The 19,669-nt window shown below is 43.6% G+C and overlaps 2 protein-coding genes across 2 annotated transcripts; one reads left to right on the top strand and one right to left on the bottom strand.

The window, feature by feature from the left end:
• Nucleotides 1–479: 479 nt before the first annotated feature.
• On the top strand, nucleotides 480–935 carry RNASE1 (ribonuclease A family member 1, pancreatic). Its single transcript, XM_007462555.1, has one exon. It carries the CDS (start codon nucleotides 480–482, stop codon nucleotides 933–935), a length of 456 nt encoding a protein of 151 aa, XP_007462617.1.
• A 12,725-nt stretch (nucleotides 936–13,660) lies between these two features.
• On the bottom strand, nucleotides 13,661–14,122 carry LOC103085726 (ribonuclease A family member 6). The gene has a single exon (XM_007462554.1). The coding sequence runs from the start codon at nucleotides 14,120–14,122 to the stop codon at nucleotides 13,661–13,663; it is 462 nt and encodes a 153-aa protein (XP_007462616.1).
• Between the last annotated feature and the right edge of the window lie 5,547 nt (nucleotides 14,123–19,669).

Genomic DNA, 19,669 nt, shown 5'->3' with positions numbered 1-19,669 from the left:
GACAACAGGGCTCTGTCCACCGTGATCCTGGATGAATACTCGGTGGTTATCTCAGGGATACAATTTGGCTTATTCAAAATTTGGATTATTTATTTAATGCTTTATTCAAAAGCATCTTCTAATGAGCCGTGTGAGCGCTGGGTGCAGAGGTGTTTTATGTTTCAAAGGTATTTTGTACCAAAAATATTTCTGTATTCAAAGACAGGGCTGCTAGGATTTTAGGTCATTTCTGGGGTCACCACCCAGAGGGGAGGACGGCCTCTCTGTAGGGAGTGGGAATCAAATGTTTGCGGAGAAGTGTATATGTGATTGTCTCGTTACTTGGAAAAGCTCGCAGGGAGAGAGACGTCTTTCTGGTTGACCTGGAGGCTGTAAGCCAGGGAGGCTACAGGTGGGAGCTGGGGTTCTCTTTCTAAGGTGATGTTATTCCTCCTCTCCCCCTTTTCCCGGGCAGGCTCCTCCAGGGCAGTGAGACCACCATGGCTCGGAAGTCCCTGGTCCTGCTGCCATGGCTGGTCCTGGCGCTGCTGGTGCTGGGGTGGGTCCAGCCTTCTCTGGGCAAGGAATCGCCGGCCATGAAGTTCCAGCGGCAGCACATGGACTCCGGCAGCTCCCCAGGCAACAACTCCAACTACTGCAACCAAATGATGATGCGCCGAAAAATGACCCAGGGACGGTGCAAGCCAGTGAACACGTTTGTGCACGAGTCCCTGGAAGATGTCAAGGCCGTCTGCTCCCAGAAAAACGTCCACTGCAAGAATGGGAAGACCAACTGCTATGAGAGCAACTCCACCATGTACATCACAGAGTGCCGCGAGACGGGCAGCTCCAAGTACCCCAACTGTGCCTACAAGACCAGCCAGAAGGAGAAACACATCATCGTGGCCTGTGAGGGGGACCCGTATGTGCCAGTCCACTTTGACGGTTCTGTGTAGGTCTCTACCTGAAGCCAGAGATGCCCCACCTCATTGCCTCTCCCCCTCTCGCTTCCTTGCCCTGCAGGCAAGAACTCAAGTTAGTTAGGGCTCTCATCTACCCCCCTCCTCTGCGTGTATGCGCGCGTGCGTGCGCACACACACACACACACACACACTCACACACACACACACACACAAGCACATGCTTCCCTGGCTTGAGGGCAATAACTCAAGTTAATTAGGGCTCTTATCCAACACACACACACACACACACACACACACACACACACACACACACACACGTGCTCCCCTGGCCTGAGGCTGACCCCTGCGTGGCTTGGGGGTTGAGGAGTGGGTTGTGAGATGGGGCCTATGTTGACCACGTCACTGCTTCTTTCAATAAAACACAGTTGCAACCAGTTGAATTCCTGTTGCTGTCCCCATCCAGGTGCTGTTTGTGTGCTCGCTCTCCTGACAAGGGTGAGAACCGTGAGTCTGGTTAGCTTTGGTGAGTGGCGAATGGAATCCTTAGATGCCACCTCTTCCGACTTTTGATTTTCACTGACCTGAGATAATTCCTTCTTTGTGGGTTCCTTGATGCCCAATATAGTTTTAAAGTGTGGGCTACTTTAGATAAAAAGGAGCTATGGTCTGGGACAGTGTCACGCTGGGCGAGCTGACAGAGGGCGGAGCTCAGATACAAAAATCTCTGGCACGGAAGGAAGGACAGCGTGACCCTGGGAAGACCCTGCTCGGCCTCAGGCTGGGAGGAGAAGTGTATGAAGTTATGTCCCTAAATTTCCATCTTCCTTTTTTTGAGGGAGCTATTGCGAAATCAGAAAGCTGGTCCCCTCTTCCTTACAAAGTTGGAACCCCTCCATTCAGGAGCTAGGAAGGACTTCAGCGATCATCAAGTGGGGGGAGGATAAGTAGATTTCAGCTTGTGGACCAACTGTGATTGGAAGTGCCTGCCTAGAATGCTGTAGAAAAGTACCTAAACAGTGAAGCGATGGAACAGTGGCCTCTACCGAAGGCTCGAGAGAGGTGAGGGTGTGTGTGCGACCCGCTGGCCATCCCTGACCTAATGTAACCCCCGCCTTTTACAGAGGGGCAACCTGAATCTCGGAAAGGTTAAGCGACCTGCACACGGCAGCTGCTCGTTAGTGTCCGACTGAGACTAGACCTTGGGTCTCCTGGCTTCCCTGTCATTGCTCTCTCTGCTATTGGAGTTTCCTCAAGAAGGAAACGCCCCAGTCTGCCTCCTTCACTGAGTGCTGTGGAGTCATGGCTTTCTCTGCCTGAGCTTGCTGGGGGCTCTCACAGGTTCCCAGGGCACTTGGCCTATGAGTCTACTCACTTCTTGGCAACCCTTTCTTACATGCGTTGAAAAGCCTAAACATGGCTTCTGTCACCACTTAATCATTTCATATGACCCCCTGTTTACACCTGCGTCAAGCTCTAGACAAGGTCATAGAACTAGAGAAAGGTCCTACTGCCAACCAGTTTGACCAGTTCTGTCATTGTCTTTGTGTGCTACATTTATAAATGTTGGAAGTGATCGTGTGTTTTTTAGGTAAAGTGAATGCTTAGCTCTGGGGCTTCTGTAAGAGGAAGGAGGCCTTTGGGTCAGGGGGTGGCCAGTTACTTTGTTGGTAGCGGGGATCTCACTCCTTACAAGCAGTGAGGATGGAGGAGGGAAAAAAGGGAAACGTTAAGTTTCTAGTTCTGTTTCCTTTGGACAGAATTTTTCTTAAGTTCATCTCACTCTTGTTTCCAAACCCAAAGCTCCTCATTTTCCCTCCTGCTAGTGCTAAGAGAACACTTCAGTACATCTGTTTTGAACACTCACCTGGAGCTTTGCTGCATCTATTCTGCACAATCACCAGCTCTGGCTACTGGTTCCATGCACCTTCTTGGCCATGGGACCACTGTGAGTCTCCACCCGGGGAATAAAGTGATAGGTGCTAGCGGATGGTCCGGGTGCAGACCTGCACAGCCAGGGAAACGGGAGTGAGGTGGGGCGGAAAGTGCTCTGAATAGGAGGACTCCGGGCGGGGGAAGATCAAGTCTTGTCCTAGAGCCATCATGCAGAGTCAAGGAGAGAAACACCAGTCGTCGGGAGAAAAATCAGAGGTCTCTGTTCTGTGGGGCAACTATTGCTATCCCACAAATAAAGGAGTATTAACCTCTTCTAGGAGACTGACCCAGGCAGATTCATCATAAAATTGAGGTGCTAACATGTGAAGATGGGTACCTGCTTAAAGACAGAAATGACCATATCCAGTGATTCTTCTAAGAAGGATAATGTTAATTTTCAGAAGAGTCTTCAAACCAAACAAGCTTCAGGAATTCTGCTTTCTCGGTGGACAGGTAAATGCATCCCAGCGTCCACCTTACTCCTGCAATTTTACCTGTACCGACAAAATCATAGTGTCTTCTGCCTCTTCTGATATGCTGATTTTCTCCTGTCTCTCTCTCTCTCTGGTAAATTCCCCTTCAATTCCAGCAGCCAATAGTCTTCCAGCCTGAAACGGATCGGTCACCCATACCTTCAATGAACAGAGTAAAGGGCCATCGCGTCAGATTCTTTCTTTCCAAGTGCTGCCTCATCAGTATTTGCACTTTACACTTTCTGTCTAACTGGAAAATGAAAGGCTGCTCCCAATCGCCACTCTTGCCTCCTGAGACTGATTCAGCCCTCACAGAGCAAGTGGGAGCACTAAAGGGCTTTGAATCTACCTGCCCATAGCAGAAGGCGCCTCAATATTGGTTTGGGAAATTGATCACAAATGTGGGGCAGCCCTCCATGTGCATGATTCATGATGCATGATGGAGGTCCTGCATAGAAGTTTCAGAATGAAAGTGTACCTCCTGAAGACTAAACCGTGGCATACCTGGAAGCATCTCAGAACTGTCTCCCAGGAGCCACTTTCTAGGGGACTAATCTCAAACACCTCTGCAAATCATTCAGTAAATTCCCATGTATTTTAGGTTTCTTTGTGGCTTGCAGCAAGTGTAGGTGGGATGGTTTCATCTCAGCTTCCTCCCTCCAGCACTTATCTCCCTTCCCACTCCCTTATTGTCTTCTTACTTAACAATAGAGAAGGAGTTGTTCATCTGAATGGACAGAGTCTCACTAGGCCTGTTTTACTAGCCAGTGTGGTGACTGTACTTTAAAGCTCATCACTACTGTATGTCATCCTCTGGTTTCTTCTTGCTACAAGGCTGAGCAGGGCCTGTATTCAGGGTCAGTTTCCTTCCTTTTCCACCTTCCCTCAGCCTGCAGCTGGGTGGATAATTGGGCCAGGGCACCTAATGTAGTCCTTGCCCTACTATCAGCTCCCTGTGCTGTGCCCCTAAGGCACTCTGTAGCCCTCTCTGGACCACAGTTGTCTAATCTGTAAAACCCAGGACTTGGGTTTGGTCATCTCAAAGTCCCCTTATGCTTAGGGCCTTCTACTCCTTATCTATTTTTTTTTTTTTTTTTTTTTTGTGGCAGTTAGTTCCCTGACCAGGGATTGAACCCGTGCCCCCTCCAGTGGAAGCGGGGAGTCTTAACCACTGGACCACCAGGGAAGCGCTTAGGACCTTCTAGATGAACATCCATGTCTAGCAGTGAGTGCTGAGCCCTGGCATGCAGTTTCTGGCTCTTAGTGGGTAGGCATCTCTAAAAGAGTCACATCATTGAGATCTGGTTTGGTTCAGAGCTCTTCTCAGTGCAAAGCCATGTTCAGAGGTCTAGGTCATCCCAGTGGACTTCAAACATGCTTCTAGGGCAGACTTTCCTCTCAGGCAACTTTAGGCAGCCTCTGAGATCTCAGCTCTGTAAGCTGGAAAGGGGCCATTTGGGATCCAGACTCCGCATCTCTGCCCTGTATCTTCTTCCTCCTCGTCCTTTTCCTCTTTTTTTTTTTTTTTTTTTTTTTTTTTTTGTGGCAGTTAGTTCCCTGACCAGGGATTGAACCCGTGCCCCCTCCAGTGGAAGCGGGGAGTCTTAACCACTGGACCACCAGGGAAGCGCTTAGGACCTTCTAGATGAACATCCATGTCTAGCAGTGAGTGCTGAGCCCTGGCATGCAGTTTCTGGCTCTTAGTGGGTAGGCATCTCTAAAAGAGTCACATCATTGAGATCTGGTTTGGTTCAGAGCTCTTCTCAGTGCAAAGCCATGTTCAGAGGTCTAGGTCATCCCAGTGGACTTCAAACATGCTTCTAGGGCAGACTTTCCTCTCAGGCAACTTTAGGCAGCCTCTGAGAGTCAAGGCTGGCAGCTAGCCTCTGCTAGGCCTTGTTAGGCTTCCTGGGACCTGAGAGCCCATGGAGGTTTTTAGCTTGGCTCAGATCCGCAGACGGGAGAGAGTAATGTGGCGGCGAGATCAAGGCAACAAGAGAATGTGGGAGTGAGATCAGGAATTTCCTGAGCTTCTTGGAAACATTCCTCATAGAGGCTGAGAGCTGGCCCTGCTTCAGGCCAACATGTTTGGCAGCTTCTCTTCACCACCTCCCTCAAGCTCCCCCTTCCTCTCCCATAAATACTGCCAGACAATTATTTAAGGGAAAGGTTCTGGGATAAGGAAAGCTTGGGCTGTTGTAACATAGAGACAAAATCTGTTTGCATGGGACCATGAGTGTGTGTGCACATGCCTAATATGAATGTGATCATGTTTGTAGGTCTGTGGAATTAAGGAACATCAGGGCAGGGAAGGTTTTTTGTAATCTGGCTCTAAAACTTTCACCTTAAAAACAAAGAGGGACTTCCCTGGTGGTCCAGTGGGTAAGACTCTATGCTTCCAATGCAGGGGGCCGGGGTTTGATCCCTGGTCAGGGAACTAGATCCCACATGCCACAACTAAAAGCCTGCATGCTGCAACTAAGACCCGGTGGAACCAAAATAAATAATAAAATAAATAAATAAATATTTTTAAAAAAAGAAAAACTGAGGCATGAAGCCAAGTATGGAATGATGAAAACCAGGTCTGCTGACTCCCAGAGTGTGTGCTTTTATGCCTTGCTTCCACATTTTCTTTCTTTTTCTGTTTTTATTTTTTTCTTTTTAAAAAAATATCATATGGGAAAATTGATCTTTTTGGTATACAATTCTATGAATTTTTAACTCGTATAAATGAATTGCACACTACCAGGACACAGAACAGTTCCATCACCCCCCCCCAATCCCCTTGTGCTATCTCTTTATAGTCATACACTCCCCACACTCCAACACCTGCCAACCACTGATCTATTCTCTGTCACTATAGTTTTGTCTTTTCAAAATATCATACAAATAGGATTGCACAGTATGTAACCTTCCAAGACTGGTTTCTTTTACTCACTATAATGCCTATGAAATTTATCCAAGTTGTGTGGATCAGTGGTTCATTCCTTTTTATTGTTGAGTAGCATTTTATTGCGTGGACGTTCCATGGCTTATTTATCCATTCACCTGTTGAAGGACATTTGCACTGTTTCCATTCCGGGTGATTATGAAGATAGCTGCTTTAAACATCTGTGTACATATTTTTGTGTGAATTGGTGGAAGAATAGACACATAGATCAACGGAGCTGCATAGAGATCCCAGAGCATACCCACACAAATACTGTCAAATGATTTTTGACAAAAGTGCAAAGCAATTCTAGGAAGAGAGGATAATCTTTTCAACAAATTGTGATTGAACATCCACATGCAAAAACAAACAAAAACAAAAGCCCCCTAACTTCAAAACCCTAAACCTTCCTCCCTCTGCCATCTCTTTTCCACAGAGGAAGCTCTGTATTGGTGGAGAGACCTGTGATATGCTTCTAAGTCCTGGAACCATCAACAGGATCTGTTCTCAGTCAGACCCTGGGTAGGTGGGAGACTTGAGGTTGGACAGAACAGGCAATGAAGAAGGTACAGGAGTATAGAAGTAAGACAGAGGGATTATAAATATGGTGTCAGGAAGTAAGTCTGGATGAGACTTAGAGGTAAAAAGGGATGAGAAAACAAGATCAGAAGGGTTGGCATAGATGGTTCTGTTGACTACCTGGAAGGTTATAACTAATCAGGTCACTTAGGAGTAGGAGGAAAATCTGTTTTTCTTTTTGTTTTTTTTCTCACAGGAAATGTAGCTCTGCATTCCCAGCATTCCACCTTCTTTTCTTGGGCTTTTGGGAATGGTGTGGGCCCCCTCTATGGCAAGCCTTGCTATTTTAATTAAGCTCAGTAGTGTGATGCCCAGTACTTACTGCTTTTACAGCCTCTGTGTACTCTCGCAATTCCTTCAGTCAACCAAGACAGTGGGAGATATAAAAAAACATCAGTTCTTTCCTCAGTACCCTTCTTTACAAGCTGCTCTCTGTGAAATCCCCACAACCACTGGTAGGCACCAAATAACCGTTGTCATAAGAGCAGGGAACAGCTCTTATCCTTATTGTATCCTCTCCTCAGAAAAGTTGCCAAACTACAATTAAAGACCTAAATGTACGGACGCCTCACACCATTGCTTAGGGCCTTGGGGCTCTTATGAAACTTCTCTTTATAATCACTGTTATAAGCTGAATTGTGTTCTCCCAAAATTTTAATGTTCAAACTTTAACTTCTCAGAAATGTAAGATGTAAGTCAGAATGTATTTGAAGCTAAGGCCTTTAAAGAAGTGATTACGTTAAAATGAGGCCTTAGGTGGGCCCTAATCCAGTCTGACTGGTGTCCTTATAAGAAGAGGAAATTTGAACACAGAGAGACACCAGGGGTGCCATCACTGTCCCAGGGGGAAAGACAGGAAGTTGGGAGCTGGCTAGAAAGGGGGCTATTTGAGGATGTCTTTTTTAGAGAGCTAAAAATACTTTCCTTGAAGCTTGTAATCATCCAAAGGGGAGATGGAACTACTTGTATGAGGTACCAGGAATTTCATTAAGCCCCTTTTATATGTATGTTTAAATCTATATTAGGTCATTCAGGTCTTGAAACCACCCTGAGAACTAACACTAATCACTCTTCGTTAAACATTCCAGTTTTCTTGGTTGTTTTTCCCACTCAGCTGAAAGCTACTAGTGACCTGGTCTTTTTCATTTTTCTGTGGCTGGTGATTTGCAGGGTGACGGACAAAGTAGAGTTTGGTAGATTCTATAAATGAAAGTGAGTAGGTAAAATATCTTATCTTAGTAAATGAGGCAACTGATTATCTGCAAAGATAGGTAATTTGCACAAGTAGTAAATGACCGTGCTGAATTTTTTTTTTAATTAATTTATTTATTGGCTGTCTTGGGTCTTCGTTGCGGGGCGCGTGCTTCTCACTGCGGTGGCCTCTCCCACCGCGGAGCACGGGCTCCAGGCACGCGGGCTCAGCAGTTGTGGCTCGTGGGCTCTAGAGCGCAGGCTCAGCAGCCGTGGTGCACGGGCCCAGCTGCTCCGTGGCACGTGGGATCCTTCCGGACCAGGGCCTGAACCCACGTCCCCCGCATTGGCAGGCGGACTCCCAACCACTGCGCCACCAAGGAAGCCCCTGAAAATATTTTTAAACTTTTCATTTTGAAATAATTTCAGATATACAGAACAGTTGCAAAAATGATACAAAGAATTCCTGTATATCATTTGTCTATATTCTCTAAACATTAACATTTTTCCTATTTGCTTTATTAGTCACATATTTATGTACAGATACATAAATTTTTTTCTGAATGTGTGAGAGTAAGTTATGGACGTGTTGCCCCTTTTCCTAAATACTTCACTATGCATTTCCTAAAAACAAGAACATTCTTTTTACAAGGGTTTAAAATAAGTACACTTATCAAAATCAGGAAATTTGCATTGAAACTATACAGTTATCTAATCCACAGACTGTATTCAACTTTCATCAGCTGACTCACTCTAGAGCCCAAGAGCCACAACTACTGAGCCATTGTGCCCTAGAGCCCATGCTCTGCAACAAGAGAAGCCACTGCAATGAGAAGCCCATGCACCGCAACGAAGAGCAGTAGGGGCTCGCCCCAACTGGAGAAAGCTCACATGCAGCAACAAAGACCCAACGCAGCCATAAATAAATAAATAAATAATAAATAAAAGATTTTTAAAAAAATAAAAAGAAACCCACTAGTGTCTGGGACTTCCCTGGTGATGCAGTGGTTAAGAATCTGCCTGCCAATGCAGGGGAACCGTGTTCAAGCCCTGGTCTGGTAAGATCCCACATGCCGCAGAGTAACTAAGCTCACAAGCCACAAGTACTGAGCCCGCGTGCCACAACTACTGAAGCCCGCATGCCTAGAAGCCGTGCTCTGCAACAAAAGAAGCCACCACAATGAGAAACCCACCCACTGCTGCGAAGGGTAGCCCCCGCTCGCCACAAGAGAAAGCCTGCGCGCAGGAACGAAGACCCAACACAGCCATAAATAAATAAATAAAATAAAATAAAAAGAAACCCACTAGTGTCAGGCATTGTACTAGGAACCAAGGATCTAAAGATGCAATTAGCATCTTTTTTTTTGCCTACATGACAATGTTGTGCTATTTCATACTCATCAGGTTGCCAAAAATGCAGGAGCATGATACTCTCATGTTTTGCCAGAGAAAGGACATTGAGATGCAAAAACTCACATACCATAGTTTCTGGCAATATAATACAATCAATGCTTCAGTTATTCTATCTGTGTAACAAATTACCCCCAAACTTGGTGGCACAAAACAATAATTTATTATGCTCCCAGTGGGTCAGGAGTTCAGATAGGACACAGTGGGGACAGCTTGTTTCTGTTCTAATGTCTGAGGCTGTAGCTGGAAGACTCAGAGTTTGGGAGCTGGAATCATCTGAAGGCTCATTCACTCACATGTTGAATGGTTGATGTTGGCTGATACCTTAGCTGCGCCTGTTGGTTGGAATATCTATACAAGGCCTCTCCACGTGGCACCATCTTCCTCACAGCATGATGATTGGGTCCAAGTGTGGGTGTCCTACAACAGAGAGGGAAAGCCAGGCAGAAGCTGTATCACCTTTTATCACCTGGCTTTGGAAGTCATGCAGTGTGACTTTCACCCCATTCTATGCATTAGAAGGGAGTTTCTAAGACTAACCCATACTCAAGGAAAGGGAACATAGACCCTTCTGACAGAGAAGAGTCAATATCACACTCTAAGAAGAGCATGTAGGATGGGATATGTTGATATGGACATCTCTGAAAAATACAATCTGCTACAATCAGTTTGTGAACAAAGAAGAACAAAGAACATCACTCATTACCCAGTTATACAAGGATTAAGTCACAACCCACTGCAGTCGACCACTGACAGGGCACCCTGCAGGGAACTGAGGATGAAAAACAGGATGAGATACTCTGTGCTTTGGAAAAACAGGTTCCTAGATAGTTAGACGTGTATCTCAGGAATAATTTCAAAGACCCCTGATTCTTGCACCTTCCCAAACATAAAAAGTTCTAGTCTTCAGTAAGACCATGAATACAACTTAAACTCGCAATTCTTATGCTGAGTGTCTTTCTTTAAGTTGACAAGTTTCTCTGTACAGAGAAACGTACAAAGATATCATTGCAATGCTGCTTGTTAGGGTGGAAATTTGGGAACATCCCAAATATTCAACAATAGATGACTGGTAAATAAATGATGGTTTATTAATACAAAGGAACAAACAATACACCAGTAAAAATAAAAGAACAACAAAGATACATTTTAATATCGATGAGTCTTAAAAACATTGTTGAGTGAACAAAAAAAGCAAGTTGCAGAATGATTTGTACTATATGATAGTATTTATATAAATTTCTTTTAAAATTGCACATGGAAACCCTATGTTTTGTTTATGAAGATATTATACATGAAATATAAGTATAAAAATAGGACTGGAAACACTTTAAATTTATAATTTCATTTGAGAAAAGTTAAGAGGAATGGGAATGGAGAGAGGAATAAAATGGACGCCAATGTTTTTATGTATATATATATTTTAGACAGTAAGTAAATGAAAAACAATATTTATTTATTTTGAGTGCTATATATTGGTTTGTATTTATCTACGTTGTTTAATTTTTTAAAAAAATATTCATTTATTTGGTTGCAGCAGGTCTTAGTTGTAGTAGGCAGACTCCTTAGTTGTGGTTCCAGGGCTCCTTAGTTGCAGCTCCAGGGCTCCTTAGTTGCAGCAAGCTGGCTTCTTAGTTGTGGCATGCAAACTCTTAGTTGCAGCATGCACATGGGATCTAGTTCCCTGACCAGGGATTGAACCCGATCCGCCTGCATTGGGAGAGCAAAGTCCTAGCCACTGCGCCACCAGGGAAGTCTCTACACTGTTTAATTTTTGAAAAGTAATTCATCACGTTAAAAATGAAATTAGCCCATGAGAGAGGGCAAGGGAAGGACTTTATAAAATCCATCAAGGCACTGCCCTGGCAGTCCAGTGGTTAAGACTCTGTGTTTCCAATGCAGGGGGTAAGTGTTTGATCAGGGAACTAAGATCCCACATGCTGTGTGGTGCGGTCAAAATAAGTAAATAAATAAAATAAAATCCATCAAGTGTGACGGGTGACTTCCCTCGTGGTGCAGTGGTTAAGAATCCGGCTGCCAACGCAGGGACATGGGTTCGAGCCCTGGTCCGGGAAGATCCCACATACTGCAGAGCAACTAAGCCAGTGCACCACAACTACTGAGCCTGGGCTCTATAGCCTGTGAGCCACAACTACTGAAGCCCACTCACCTAGAGCCCGTTCTCCGCAACAAGAGAAGCCACTGAAATGAGAAGCCGGCACACTGCAATGAAGAGTAGCCCCCAATCATTGCAACAACAACAACAACAAAAAAGTGTGAAGAGCTCCAGAAGAGTTCCCCTCCTCATGAGCGTATGCTTCCCCCTTCCTGTAAGGCTGTTTGGCTTTGCTATTGCCACCCCATATGTGGGTTTTCCTCTGTAGGCTTGCCTCATACGTGGACATCACGTTTTCTGTTTCTATTAGCCCTGTCTAGATAGTATGGCATCTTCAAAAAAACCCAAAAAAGCCAAACAGAAAAACACAAACGGAAAAGAAAGAGAAGAATAATCAAAGATAGAAAAAGGAAAAAGAAAAAAAGAAAAACACAAACCGTTATAAATTATTAAAAAGGTGACTTAAAGAATATTCACAGTATTGAATTTATCAATGAAACAGTTTTCGATTGTATACTTTTTTGCCCCAATGGAACTAGTTAAAGTATCCATCTAAGGCAGTAAGTAAAGCAGTAAGAGGGGCATAATATTTTACTGGCTCCACATCCTCTAGTCAATATAAATTTTTTTAAAAGTACAGTGTCCTCTGACCTGATCCTCAAATTCTATTTCCACACCCTGTGGGTAAGAGATATGTATTGAATGGTCTACTTAGCTCATTTTCCCTGGGAACTTTGGCATCTCTAAGCCAGGGCTAATCCTCCTGGCACCAGGCTTGGCCCCAGGATGCCATTATAAACATGGACCCTGAAGCTCCTCAGGGCTTCCTGTGTCTTTTGAGTCTCATATCTTTGTAGCGCTCCCATATGTACATATGTAACTAAAATTGTTTTTTTCCTGTTGATCTATCTTTTTATTACAGGGGGTCTCAGCCAAAAACCTAGAAGGGTTTATGAAAAATTATTTTTCCTCCCCTACACATAGGACCTAAATTCTTTTTTTTTTTTTTTTTGAGGTACGCGGGCCTCTCACTGTTGTGGCCTCTCCCGTTGCGGAGCACAGGCTCTGGACGCGCAGGCTCAGCGGCCATGGCTCATGGGCCCAGCCGCTTCGCGGCATGTGAGATTCTGCCGGACTGGGTCACGAACCCGCATCCCCCGCATCGGCGGGCGGACTCTCAACCGCTGCGCCACCAGGGAAGCCCAGAACCTAGACACTTAATCCCAGTCCTTCGATCTCTAAATCACATACCTCTTCCAAAGCCCCAATGTTTCTATGATATTTCACTATTTGAGTAGGGCAAGAATGTTTTTAGTGTCCCAGTGCTTTTTTTTTAACCCCCTTGATCTATGCTTTCTCTTTGTCCATTCCAATAGACAACAGGAGAATTGACTCTAAGGCTACAGTGGATTATTATCCCTACTACTATTTTTATTTAAAACATTATCTGATTAATTATAGAGGCAAAGAGTTAAGATCTAGGATGCCTCAGTTACCAGCGTTAGAATGTGTGAAAATACCATCAACATTGAGTATCAGTGCCACCTCCAAACAACCATAGACAATGGTTTCAAAGGAAATATGTAAAGCCATGAGCAGAGTTTGAAGGGATGGAGAACTTTCTTGCTCCAAAGTCCCAGAGACACAGGGGTGAGGTAGTGGCAGAGGCCCGAAGTTGCCAAATAACTTCAAAGGTTGCCTAGGGCCAAAATCGTTCTCCTTGGAATGCTGGCAAATGCAGGCCTAGATAGCTCCAGGCTGGCAATGATGTGAAAGGGATCACGCTTCCAAACACATTTATACACACACTCATTAGAATGCAGCAGAACATGGTTTTATTTCTGTGAACACAATACAACAAAAGTTGGCTGAAGTTCTAAGGCTGAAAATATGGAGGCCTGGACCCTTCTTTGCCCTCTTCCCTACTATCTTCCTTCAAAACCTAGAGCTCCAAAGCAGAAAAGAATCCCACATATTTTTTTGTCCCAACTCTGGTCTATCCTCATCACTCTAATTTTTCCAATACCCTCCTTTTTCTTTCTATGGGAAACAGGAAAATCAACAAAAGAAAAGAAAAATCAGAAGAGATCGTAAGAGAATTTGCGCGAGAGGGAAAATGACGGAAACTTTAAACAATCTTGTCTAAGTGTACAGGAACCAAATGATAAGGAGGGTCGCTCTTCTGAGGGGGGTCACAGGCAACAATGAAGAGCTTGTATTGGGTGTCATCTCGGTAGCGGCAGTCAGGATACTTCCCCGCAGTGAAATTGCACTGAGTCAGGTTAACAGGCTTCGGACTCTGGTGGCAGTTGTGCTGCCCATTCTTACAGACGATGTGGGGCAAATCACAGACAGCAGCCACGTCCTGGAAGGAGCTGTGCAGAAAGGTGTTTTGAGGCTTACAGTGCCGAGTATAATTATTGACACTGCTCATTGCCTTGTTGCACTGGAGAAGCCTTGGCTGTATATGCTGAATTTCAAACCAGTGAGCCTTGGTGAGATGCTTAGGCAAAGCACAAAGTGGACACACTGACCACCATAGTCCCAGCAGCAGTAGGAGAGGAAAGCATCCCAGAAGACGTGGCCCCATCTTTTCTGTGTAAGGAGAGAGAAAATAATGTAGTAGTAAAAACAATAAGAGCAAAATGATCACTCATAACCATTTAGATTTTTACTTCTGCCTTTTAAGATTTCATAGCTCTTTTTTGTTTGTTTTTAACCATCTTCTTTCTCACTTGAGTCTCACAATTCTAAAGAAACTAAAGCCCAGTGAGGAGGAATTTGAGGTTAAGACGATCTTTGCTCTGACTGGTAGATCTTGTTCTTCTCTTTGTCCTGCACTCATGCGTTTGATGGTCCCCATGTCAGAAACCTTGTCTCTTCCCTCCTGAAATATTTACCCTCCATCTATTTGACCTGGATCTCCCAGACATCTTCACTGACCACTCTCCCCAACCCTGGGGGCTTCTGCTCTTACCAGGCTCCCGCTGAGAACAGCAGCAGTAGTTAGTCCCAGGCTCAGAGGCTTTTGTCTGTTGTACTCCTCCCAGGTGTGCAAGGCTGCCTGCGTGTGGCAGGGGAAGGGTTCTGAACCCTAGGAAAGAGAAAACTAGGGCTTGGAAGATGAACTTCTTGTTGACAGTGTGGATGAGACTCTTAGACTTTCAAACTTGCCGTTTAATTAGTGTCAGTAACACTGTAGATGCAGGGAGAGTAAGCTTACTTAAAGAAACAGTGAGACTCAAAACACAGTTTTGAGGAACTGATCACTTCCTGATGTGAGTTGGTGCTTCCTTCCTGACTTGAAGCTTCAGTTTTTTGAAGTTTTATGGTTTCATTTCCTTAGGAGAAAATATACATGAAAATCTGATATAATAACTGCCATGTACTTGGTATGTGAGCTTCAACCATAGACTTGAATGAATTATTCCTTTATGTGTATGTTTATTGGGCCAGATACTGGGCTACTCTGATTCAGGAACTTGTGATCTAATGAAAGAGACAGTCAAATAAATGGACCAATGCACAATATATTAACAAATATAAATAGCACTTACAGCTGTGATCAAGGAAACTACAGGTAACTGTGTGGATACAGTAGAGAGGAGGTATTTTTGGAGGGCACAACACCGGCACTGAGTTTTGAAGATTAATTAGAAATTAGGTGAAGAAAATGGTAAGGGCAGCCCAAAGAGGAAACTGTGCGAAGAGACACATACATATGAAGGAGAAGGGCACATTTAGGGTATTTGCCTCTTAAATCTGTTCTTGCCTTTCCATTGGTGCTGCAATATCCTTATTCAGAACCTTATTGTCTCATAGAGGACTCACACAAAAGTTTCCTACATGGACTCCCTGCCTCTAGTCTCTTTTCCTTCCAATCCATTCTACATATTAACACTTCCAGATTAGTATTTCTTGAGCATAAATATAGCAGTGAAACACTCTTGCCCAGTACTTTTAATGGCTCCAATAATCTTTAGGATAAAAATTATTTCTGTTTTTAGCAAAGTTGCAGGATACAAGGTTAATATACGAAAATTGCTTTCTTATATACCAGCAATGAACAACTGGAATTTGAAATTAAAAAAAAAAATCAAACTAACATTTGTATTAGCACCAAATAAAAATGAAATACTTAGGTATAAATCTAATAAAATATGTACAAGATCAATATGAGGAAAACTATAAAACTCTGATGAAATAAATCAAAAGAAGATCTAAATAAATGGGGAGATATTCCACGTTCATGCTGAAGGGAATCAGAATATGTAACCCCCAAAAATGGCTCTCTGACATAAAAATTATTTTGTACAGAAGGCAATTAAGAATGATGAAGTGTAGGGCTTCCCTGCTGGCGCAGTGGTTGAGAGTCCACCTGCCGATGCAGGGGACGCGGGTTCGTGCCCCGGTCCGGGAAGATTCCACATGCCGCGGAGCGGCTGGGCCGGTGAGCCACGGCCACTGAGCCTGCAGGTCCGGAGCTTGTGCTTTGCAACGGGACAGGCCGCAACAGTGAGAGGCCCACGTACCACAAAAAAAAAAAAAAAAAAAAAAAAAAAAAGAATCATGAAGTGCAGAAAAAGCTCCCTCCTCCCTTTTTGTCCAAAGCCAGAAAATAAATTCTCTTTTTACTGGAGATAGACCCTCAACCTCCTAGAGAGGGCACCAGAGGAATCTACAAAAGAATCTTGAAACTAACCCTTATCTTTCTAGTTACTTCTTCACCATTTACTAACCATAGACCAAACACCTTTGTCTTGCCAATTCTTTACAAATATCTTGTTTCTTGGGCTAAAAGGTATAAAAGCTTCCTGCTCTTTTCACTTATTGGGATTTTTCATTCTCTCGTGAATGCTCCCATGTATATGTAAATATTTAATAAAATTTGTATGCTTTTCTCCTATTGATCTGTCTTTGTCAGTTGAATTTTCAGACCCAGCCAGAGACCCTTAGAGTGTTGAGGAAAACTTTCTTCCCAAACAATGACATTATGAGCTTATCAAAACGTGTACAACATTTTGTACAAGAACGAATCCTAGTGTAAATTGTGGACTTTATTAATACTGGTTCATCAAATATAACAAAAGTGCCACAGTAAAATAAGATGTTAATAATAAGAAAATTGTGAACAGTGTGGTTAGGAGAGGAGGGAGGGAAGAGAGGCATATGGGAACTCTTTGTACTTTCTACTCAGTTTTTCTGTAAATCTAAAATTGCTCTGAACAAATAAGTCCATCACGTAAAGAAAAAAATGTTAAGATGTCTGTTCACAACATTGTAAAGCAACAATACTCCAATAAAAATTAATTAAAAAAGAGTAAAAAATAAAGTCTGTTTGCCTAGTGCTCATATATCTTATTCTACATCCTATGTATTAGAACAGTCCTCCTTCTCTCTGCAGTTCCACAACTTGATTGTACACCAAACCCACTACAGGGGTAAACAATACCGAGTTACCCATGTCCTTAAGTAGGGGTCTCCTAACCCTGGCCTCACATCAGAATTGCCTATGAAAAGTTTTAAAATGCCAAGATCCTAGGCCTACTGAATCAGAATCTTGGGGACGGACGTCTTTGCATATCTATATTTGATTAACTCCACAGTGATTCTGTTACCCATTCTTTGTAGAGAACCATTTTTCTTGACTGACATTGATTTTCACCCAATGTCCAAGTTCTTAAGACTGGTCTTATGCTTGATTCCTGAGATAAAGTCCTCCTGAGTCCTACTTCCTCCTCAAGGGATATACAAGGGACATAACAACATATCTTTGAATTTTTCTACAGGAACTAAGGCTCCCACCCAGGTGGAGGATGGTAACTTCAAGCAGAGCACAAGTTCTGGGGCACCACCCTGTTGCCTCACCACCAACCAATCAGAAGAAAGTCCCACACCCTGCAGCCCTCACCCCAAATTTTGCCTTTAAAAATTCCTCCCTGAAAACCATCAGAGATTTCAGGTCTTTTGAGCATGAGCCACCCCTCTCTCCTTGCTTGGCCCTGCAACAAACCTTTCTCTGCTCCAAACTTTGATGTTTCAGGTTGTTTGACATCACAGTGTATCAGGCACAACGACTTGGATTTGACAACATGCTGGCCTAAAGAAAGTGAGTATTTCCTGTAGGATAGGCACCTAGTATGCATGGCAGATCCCCAAATTTGGAAGGCATGATGAGGATCACAAAGGTTGCAGATAGAGTTTATCCTTTAGGTTTATTTTGTTTGCAAGCAACATGAATTTGAGCTAATTTGAGAGGGAAATTTTTAAGTGGTAGTGAAACTGCACAACCCAGGTTGGGACTTGAACCCACTGCCTTTTTTTCTTTTTTTAAAAAAATATTTATTTATTTATTTTGGCTGCCCTGGGTCTTAGTTGTGGCATGTAGGATCTTTGTCATGGCATGCGGACTCTTAGTTGCAGCATGCATGGAGGATCTAGGTCCTCGACCAGGGATTGAACCCAGGCCCCCTGCATTGGGAACACAGACTGAGTCTTCCCCACTGGACCATGAGGGAAGTCCCATGAACCCACTGTCTTTTAATTGAGATCACACACTTGGTCTCAGGACTTAATGAAGCTCAGGTTCTTTACGACTCAAGGCAGAAAAAATTCAGTGAGAAAAAAAGAGGTAAGAAGTGGATTTATTTAGAGAGATACACATTCCAGAGACACAACGTTGTCTGTCTCAAAAGACGAGAACAGCCTTGGGAGAAACACACTCCACAGACAGAGTGTGGGCCATCTCAGAAGAGGGCAAGAGGCCCCCAAATATGGGGTGGTTAGTTTTTATGGGCTGGGAAATTTCACAGGTTAATGAGTGGGAGGATTATGCCAACCATTTTGGGGAAGAGGTGGAGATTTCTAGGAACTGGACCACCACCCACTTTTTGACCTTTTATGGTTAGCCTTGGAACTGTCATGGCACCTGTAGGTGTGTCATTTAGATGCTAATGTATTACAGTGAGTGTATAATGAGGTTCAAGGTCCACTGGAAGTCAAATCTTCCACTCTCTTGGATCTAGTTGGCTCTAACCAGTTTATGTCATATCCTCAAGGGCTATGTCATTCTTTTAGAGGTTGTGCCCTGTCCGCTTCCCTCCTGTTGCAGTAGTAGTGGGAATAGGGTGGGGTTTTATTGGAAGAATCTGGGAGAGATTACAGTATGAAAAAATATAGCAGAAGGATCAGTCTTTGGAAATAGCTGGAACCCAAGAAGCTTGGGTGAGCTGCAGAGCAGTGCCAAATGGGCATGAATCCACTTCAAATTTTTAAAAAATCCTTGCATCACTACTTGAGATTTAGACTCTGAGGACAGTGTAGAGAATGAAAAAAATATCTTTTCCTTTTTTCCTTCTCAGTTCTCAGCTAGGACCTCTATAACAAAAGAAAGATTAACAAGAGAAAAACAAACAGAAGTTTATTAGCATGAATACACCACATATACATGGGAGAAGCTCCGGGATGAGTAACTCAAGGAGGTGGCTAGAACTTGGGTTTACTTTCCATCTTCAGCTAAAACAAAGAAGGAAGAGTGTGGAGGAGGCAAATTATGGGAAGGTGACCAGGAAAAGTACAGTAAACAAGGATAGGGTTTGTTATGCATATTTAAGTCTGTGGCTTCTCCATTGATGAGAGTTTCTTGTGATTTAGAGTCATCTTTTTCTTCCTGTACAGAGAGGGAAACACCCTTACAAATGGAGATTTCCTTGGTAATTGTAAATTTCCCTTACATAAGGGTAATTTATACTCTGTTTTAAAAGTTTCTCCTTTATCTACTGTTTCTCAAAATAATCCTATGTCAAAGAGATACATTCTGGTCTCCTATAAGAGAGAGTGCAGTTAGCCTACCTTGGTTCTCATTACTATTGTTTGGCTCAGTAGAGGAGATTGGGAAACTTAAAGGACAGCCCCACCAACGTGCACACAAAAAGGGGAAAGATAGTTCCTTAAGGGAAATGAATGTGCATCTTTCCAAACAGGGGAAGTGGATGTGAGAAAGTCTAAGCAAAAACACAAGGCTATTATCTTATGTAGACCTGAAACAAATAGACTGCCAGATATTTCTCCAGCAAAGATAGGTTTATTCAGGATCAGCAGAGAATCGTAATTTGGGGTCTGCAACCAGGCAAGCCAT

The sequence above is a fragment of the Lipotes vexillifer genome, unplaced genomic scaffold, assembly GCF_000442215.2.
Source record: "Lipotes vexillifer unplaced genomic scaffold, Lipotes_vexillifer_v1.1 scaffold164, whole genome shotgun sequence".
NCBI classification, from domain to species: domain Eukaryota; kingdom Metazoa; phylum Chordata; class Mammalia; order Artiodactyla; family Lipotidae; genus Lipotes; species Lipotes vexillifer.
The sequence above is the reverse complement of the archived record's forward strand: the minus strand, read 5'-3'. Positions and strand labels throughout refer to the sequence as shown.